This window comes from Panthera uncia, chromosome X (genome assembly GCF_023721935.1).
Source record: "Panthera uncia isolate 11264 chromosome X, Puncia_PCG_1.0, whole genome shotgun sequence".
Taxonomy (NCBI): domain Eukaryota; kingdom Metazoa; phylum Chordata; class Mammalia; order Carnivora; family Felidae; genus Panthera; species Panthera uncia.
In genome coordinates, this window is record NC_064817.1 from 12,096,311 (window position 1) to 12,104,076 (window position 7,766).

At 43.0% G+C, this 7,766-nt stretch overlaps 1 protein-coding gene across 1 annotated transcript; it reads left to right on the forward strand.

Annotated features, from left to right (window-relative positions):
- Positions 1–3,661: 3,661 nt before the first annotated feature.
- On the forward strand, positions 3,662–4,984 carry LOC125931508 (E3 ubiquitin-protein ligase SIAH1-like). The gene has a single exon (XM_049643501.1). It carries the CDS (start codon positions 3,939–3,941, stop codon positions 4,782–4,784), a length of 846 nt encoding a protein of 281 aa, XP_049499458.1. The 5' UTR covers positions 3,662–3,938; the 3' UTR covers positions 4,785–4,984.
- Positions 4,985–7,766: the final 2,782 nt, after the last annotated feature.

A 7,766-nucleotide genomic window follows, 5' to 3' on the forward strand; every position in this document is an offset into this window, starting at 1 on the left:
AGAAATCCTGAAAAGTTATTGAATAGTAATTGTGTGTACAGGGGAGTCTCCGAGAAAAACTAAAAGTTTGTAGAGCAGAATTCAACCTCAGAAAATAACTTCCTAGAGACGATCCAATCCAACTTAAGCCACCTAAGGCATAGACTGTTGATCCAATTCTAATGTCCATTCTCTGAGTCTTATAACTGCTGATTTTCACCTGAGCGCACAGTCATCAGTTAAAGTCTCCATTTCCCAGACTCCTGTTCAGCTAGGTTGGCCATATGACTAAGTTCTAGCCAATGAGTTATAAATGTGATCTCATTGTATGATCTTATCTGAGGATCTTTCCTAAGAGCAAGAGCTCACCTTTGCTCCTTCTTTCCCCTACCCTGCCTCCCATCACCTCTTCCTTCACTCTGCTGCTTAACATGTTGATGTGATGGCTCTAGTTCCATCTTGAACCATTAGGATAAGGGTCAGACCTCAAAGATAGCAGAGGAGAGAGTTGGAGATAGCCTGGGCCTCTGAGGACTTTGTGGAACAGAACCACCACATAAGCCCTGGAAGGACCACCTCTAGGGCTTTAAAGTGAGAAGCACAAAGCTCTATTGGGAGCTTCTGTTACAGTCAAACTAATCCCAACTGATGCATCATCCTTTTTTTTTTTTTTTTTTTTTTTTTTAGATTTTATTTTTAAGTACTCTCTACATCCAACATGGGGCTCGAATTTACAACCCCAAGATCAAGAGTTGCACATTCTACTGACTGAGCCAGCTGGGCACAACCCCTTCCTTTTTTTTTTTTTTTTTTTTTTAAATTTGACTCAATTCTCATAGGAAAGAAGGACCTATGAATCATGTAGGCTCATTCCCAGGTTGGAACACTAGTTTTATCACCATATGTCAACACCCTAGTGTGATAGAAATCATTTTTTAACGTTGTCCTTTCTTTTTATTTCATTATGATCTTTGATGACTGGGTAATTGGAACATCAGAGGAAAGTGACAAAAACATAGCCAATGTAATACTTGTCAGTTAAAAAACAATAATAAAGAATAATCAGAAGCATGAGTTTAATCTTGGCTTAATCTGCACATGTTTAAGCAGAACTGTTTTGGAAGCTGGGGAAAATGAGAGGCCTAGCAGGCCCTGGAAATATCTGTAATCCCCTGTACCCTATGAATGAACAACTGAATAAGTCCCAAAAGGTTTAATGACCTTTGTTTTCCAACATAAATTATAACTTTAAGGCTGAAATAAGAGCCAACAATTTTTTCATGAAACAACTAACATGGTCATGTATGTTTTAGGAAGGAAAGAAGGCCCAAAAATGACTATTTTTCAGATCACGTTTTGCAGTAATCACCTGATAACAGTGGCAGGCATGCATAGCTGCACAATCTGAAAGCTGACCGTGCTGTGTCAGGTCTTTCTAAACAGTTGTATTTCGGAAGGTCAAGATGGGACTTTAAATAAAACACATGCGAGATAATGACACTCTACTTCACTTAATGGAAACATTATTTCAGGATGAAAAAGTCAGTTTAGAAAAAAACTAACCCCACAAACAACTAGTTGGACACTGGGTGTTACCTAACAAGATGATTTAAAATAAACGTCTACTGAGGCGCCTGGGTGGCTCAGTCGGTTAAGCGTCTGACTTCAGTTTAGCTCATGATCTCACCGCTGATGGGTTCGAGCCCCGCATCAGGCTCTGTGCTGACAGCTCAGAGCCTGGAGCCCGCTTTGGATTCTGTATCTCCCTCTCTCTCTCTGCCCCTTCCCCACTCACATGCTGTCTCTCTGTCTCTTAAAAAATAAATAAACATTAAAAAGATTTTTTTAATTAAAAAAATATTAAAATAAATGTCTACTAGTGACACACAATTTTGCAATCCCTTGCCAAATCTTGGTGATTTTGCTTCACACGTTGTTAAAAAATCTGATCCCCCTAGACCCTTGGTGATCTCCCCCAAACAGTGTTCACTAAGGAATCACTAAGAAGCTTTTAAAAAGACCCAGGCCTGGGGCGCCTGGGTGGCGCAGGCGGTTGAGCATCCAACTCTTGATTTCCACTTAGGTCATGATCCCAGGATCGTGGGATTGAGCCCCACATCAGGCTCTGTGCTGAGTGTGGAGCCCGCTTAAGATTCTCTCTCTTTCTCCCTCTGCCCCTCTCCCCTGCTCATACTCTCTGTCTCTCTCTCTCTCTCTCTCTCTCTCTCTCAAATTAAAAAAAAAAAAAAAAAAAAAAAAAAGCCCAGGCTCAGTCCCAAACCAATTGAGTAAGAACTTCTTGAGGGTTGGGCTGAAGCACTAGCATTTTCCACACCACCCCAGGTGATTCTAATGTGTAGCCTGGGTTGATATCCACTGCCACAAAGGAGCCCCATTCCACCTATGTGACTAGAGCCAACTCACATCTTGTTTAAATTAAAATATACTGAAAATTAACCCTGTCATCCCTTCCCCCAAACATATCACATTGAGACTTTCTCTTCACATTCTCACATCTGCTTCATTTTAGATAAAGGTATCAAGAAAAATAATTCCCCCAAATAGGCATCTTTCGCAGTTATGTAGTTTCTGGTTTGGACACGGCTTCTCTAAATAAAACCAGATTTGCCCTTGGCAAGAGAGAGGAGAGGTTAAAACAAAGCAAAGGAGCAGGTGACTGCTGACCCAGACTGAAGACAGAAAACTAATCAGTGCTCTCTCCTTCCCTGTCTCTCACTTGCAAGATTCATCTCCAAACATCCTCTGCCTCATGTAACGGTACAAACCTGTTGGTGTTTCCAGAACCATTTCTGTAGGGGAACCCAAGTAATAAATTGGAATGGCATCTGCTATCTTACGCCACTGGACCAAAATCTCATTAAAACATGAAAAACAGCAACAACAACAACAACAACAAAGAATGTTGATAACATCTTTCGATCATTCTTATTCATTGGGAGTCTTACTATTTGAAAGTAGTCTTCTTCCTCTCTAAGCATTGAGGTGGTGGTTGTGGGGGAATGGTGCTGGAGGATATTAGATATCCAAGCAGCTTCATTACTGATTGTTGAGTAACTCTGGATTGAACATATAATCCTGACTCACCCAGAAATTATGAAGGCAATTTGATTCAAATCTCAAACCCATCCCCTCCAAGTCTTTGCTACATGATGAAATCAAAAGCTGGGAGGGGGCTTCTGTCAAAGCGACAATGGTACGTATCAAATGCAAAAGTTACACATGACTGTCTGTTATGTAAGTTATATATAAAATTGATTAATCTAATTTTAATACTTTTCCTTCTCTTCAACCTAATTATGAATCAGAGGTTTTCAGTAATTCTCAGAGCAGAGCAAAAAGAATTTCCGTATTCAAAACCACACATTTGGAATGTTGCAAACGTTTAGACTACTAAGTGATTAAATGAGCACTATTTGCTGCTTAAGTCGCATAATAAAGTGAATATTACTTCCAGATATTCAAATAAAAGGCATAGAATACTGAACATAACTGCAGGCGGCTTTTGTTATCTATACTTATGGGGGGGCGGGGGAAGGTGTCCTGAATGTATGGAAAGTTAGAACATGTTTCTGGGATGGAAGACAAGGGTCAATTCTTCCAAAAACAGCCCCCCCCCCCCACTCCCGGGCTGCGGGCGCGGGGCCGCGCCTCCTCACGGCGGCCACCGCAGTGCGTGGTGGTTAGAGAATGCGGCAGGTTCGAGAACGCGCCTGAACGCGGCGGCGTGCTCGAGAACGCGCCTCGACGACGACGGCTGCGGCGGCCCGTGGGGAGCCAGTCGTTGCGGGGCGCGCTCTCGAGCGGCGGCCCTGGGCGTCCCGTCGGTGCCGGCACTGGGAAGAGGCGGTGGCGCTGCCCGCGGTGGCGGGAGTTCGCGGCGGCGATGGAGCGCGTTTGAGACAGGACCGGGGTCCGAGGCGCGCTCTCTGCCGACGGAAATGAGCCGCAGGGCTGCACCTACGCCTACTGGAGCCTCGCCTTCTTCGCCGCCCAAGAAGGTGCCTGCCCTGGCTGGCACAACCGCAACCAATAATGAGTTGATGAGTCTTTTTGAGTGTGAGGAATGCTTTGACGTTGTGTTACCACCCATTCTTCAGTGTCAGGGTGGCCATCTTGTTTGTGGCAGTTGTCGCCCAAAGCTCACACGTTGTCCAATCTGCCTGAGCCAGTTGGGATCCTTTCGCAACTTGGCTCTGGAGAAAGTGGGCGATTCCTTGCTATTCCCTTGTAAATATGCCTCTTCTGGATGTGAGGAAACTCTGAGACACACTGCAAAAGCAGACCACGAAGACCTCTGTAAGTATAGGCCTTATCCGTGCCCGTGCCCTGGTACTTCCTGTAAATGGCAAGGCTCTCTGGATACTGTAACGCCCCATCTGATGCATCACCATGAGACCATTATAACCCTAGAGGGAGAAGAAGTCGTTTTCCTTGCTACACAAATTAATCTTCCTGGTGCTGTTGACTGGGTGATGCTGCAGTCCTGTTTTGGTTTTCACTTCTTGTTGGTCTTGGAGAAAGAGGAAAACTACGACGGTCACCAGCAGTTCTTTGCAATCGCACAGCTGATAGGAACACGCAAGCAAGCTGAAAATTTTGCTTATAGATTTGAACTAAATGGTGATAGGCGGCGATTGGCTTGGGAAGCGACTCCGAGATCTATTGATGAGAAAATTGCAACAGCCATTGGGAAGAGCGACTGCCTAGTCTTTAACACCAGCACTGCACAGCTTTTTGCAGAAAATGACAATTTAGGCATCAATGTAACTATTTTCATGTGTTGAAATGGCAATCAAACATTTTCTGGACAGCGTTTAAAACCACTGCATTCAGTTTCACATAGAATAAAGTCACCCATCTGCCTGCGGACCTGAAACTTTGGTGGGTGGAAGCTAGACACATGAAGATGAATAAAAGGAAAGGCTGTTAAACACAGGAAACAGTTGAATGTAGTAACACTAACATATTTAAAAATAAGTCAACAGTAAACCAATGAAATAAATAAATATATATATGTATATATATATATATATATATATATATATATATACACACCCAAGATGGGCATCTTTTGTGGGTTTTTTTTGAACATTTTATTTTTTGAGACACACACACACACACACACACACAGTGTGAGTGGGGGGAGGGGCAGAGAGGGAGAGAGGAAGACACAGAATCCAAGCAGATTCCAGACACAGAATCTGGAGCTGTCAGCACAGAGCCCAAGAGCTCCAACTGTGAGGTCATGACCGGTTATGACCTAAGCCAAAATCAGACACTTAACTGACTGAGCCACCCAGGCGCCCCAAGATAGGCATCTTTTGTATTAAGAAAGGAAGCATTGTAAAATCATTCTGAATTTGTGTTGTAGACTGAGCGTACTGTTGAAAAATACCAGGTTTTTGTTTTGTGTGTGTGCCCCCAAACTTTGTGTGCATGTGCGCGTGCACACGTGCATGCGTGGGGGGGGGGGAGGAAGAGACCAAGTGAGAGAGAGAAAGAGAGAGAGCACTTTATTATAAGGAATTGGCTCATACAATTATGGAGACTAAGTCCTAAGATTCGCAGGATGAGTCAACAAGCTGGAGAAGGTGGAGACCCAGGAAAGCTAATGTATAGTTCTAGTCTGAGTCTGAAGACCTGAGATCCAGGAGAGCTGATGAGGTAAGTTCCACTACAAAAGCCAGTAGGCTCATAACCCAAGAAGAGCCAATGTTTTAGCCTGAATTTGAGGCCAGAAAAGACTGTTGGTTACTTCACTGTACCTTCTTTTCCTTAACCCATACTATTGTAGATAGTCCTTTATGGAACCATTCTTCAGTTATCCTATTTGAGTGTATCATCTGTTTCCTGCTCAGTCCCTGACTGATATTCTTATCTTAAAATATTAGTAACTATACTTAAAATTCCTAACGCATAATAAATTTTGTGAGCTTACTGGTAAAGAGCCTTTTCTTTTCTTTTTTTTTTAATGTTTATTTATTTTTGAGAGAGAGCATAAACAGAGGAGGTGCCGAGAGAGGGGGGACAGAGGATCTGAACCAGGCTCTGTGCTGACAGCAGACAGCCTGACACAGGGCTCGAACTCACGAACTGTGAGATCATGACCCGAGCCGAAGTCAAATGCTGAACCTGAGCCACCCAGGTGCCCCAAGAGCCTTTTCAAACACAATGCAATCATAGGCCGGCTGAGTGATTCAGAAGGCCTTTGATGCAGTCTCTCTCTCCCCCTGGCCTTCCAGTCTGAATTTCCAAGGGCAGAGGGATCAGAGGAAACCTCAAATGCTAACACCTCAACAGCACTTATTGTCCATGATATCCAGCCTGGGATCTTTGAACTATGGTTTGGCCCCATATCTCCTCCAGGACACAGCTGGCCACAGACAGGCAGTTCAACACAACATTTAAAATTCAAAATGTGAAACATAGAATAATGAAGCCATCTGGTCCGTATTATGTTGTCCAACAATTATAAGTAATGTGAGCTATAAATACAACAAGCAAAAGGAAGCAAACAAGAGACCATTAATCAATACAGACAATTTGAACAAGATATGATGACTGAAACTTCTTTTTCCGGAGCATCTTTACAAATGGTGGACTAAAGCAGGTCTAGATTGAAAAATATTACTTGCCAAAGCCCTTCAGTCATAAAACTTCTCTGAAGTAATAAAAATCTGCACGGGAATTTCACAGAGAGGACCCTGATGTTGCTATTTAGTAACTCACAGAGTTATTTATGAAAGGCAATGGGACCAATCTTGGCTCAAAATCCAGAATAACTCCATGAGAGTTACATCATAAGGACACCTTAGTGGAGAGGACTCTAAGAAACTCTTAACACTCATCAGCAGCCCCACTTATAAAACCTGGAGGAGTTTGAGTAGGAATGTAGACAACCAGAATGGTTTGGCTCTGGATCTATATAGCCAACAGTCTTGTCATTTCTCTGACTATCCCATAATCACCTCAAACTCAATATATCTGAAGTTAAGCAAATGCTCCTCCCTTCCCAATCTGGACCTTCTCTTATGGCTCAGGCTTCTAACATGAGCAACTGAATAGATAATAAACGTATCCATTATTTTTGGATGAGAGCAAAAACACATTTAGGCCACACGGTTGACTTCTCAGAAAAAAAGGGAATGTGGTAGAATGAATTATTTGTCCTCAATTCTTCCTGTCTTCCTCTCCTCTACTAGGGTTTTACTGTGGGCAGAGAATAAATTGCAACCCTCAATGATTTAGCTAATGGAACTGAAACAGAGGCTTTCATTGTGCTCACAGGGTTTGGCTTGGCCTCTTTTGCACTTTTGCAACTGGCAATGGCAAGAACGTGCCTTGAGTAGCCACTAGTGATACATGGAGCAGGCCAGAAACCAACCCGCAGCTAGAAGCCAAGGGCTGCCCCGTGAGTAAGAAATAAGTACATGTTTTTATAAGCCGTTGGGATGGGGCGGGTAGTTGTTATGTAGCATTATCACAGCAGAAACCTGACTGATGCAGTCTTCTTCCCTGCTCTGGGAAGACAAAATAATAAATGTATACCACAGTCTATCTTTGGTAGTTTATATGCACACACACACACACACACACACACACCTTTATTCTTATACACACATTTTTTAAATGGTACCACCTAACTTAATACAGTTACTCCACATAAAACCAAAAATGAACTGAAACCCCCCTTCCCCATTAGAAGACAATTAAAAATGAAAGCTAGTCTTCCCCCTGAGCTACCAAGTCAAGTATCTCTTGGTGAT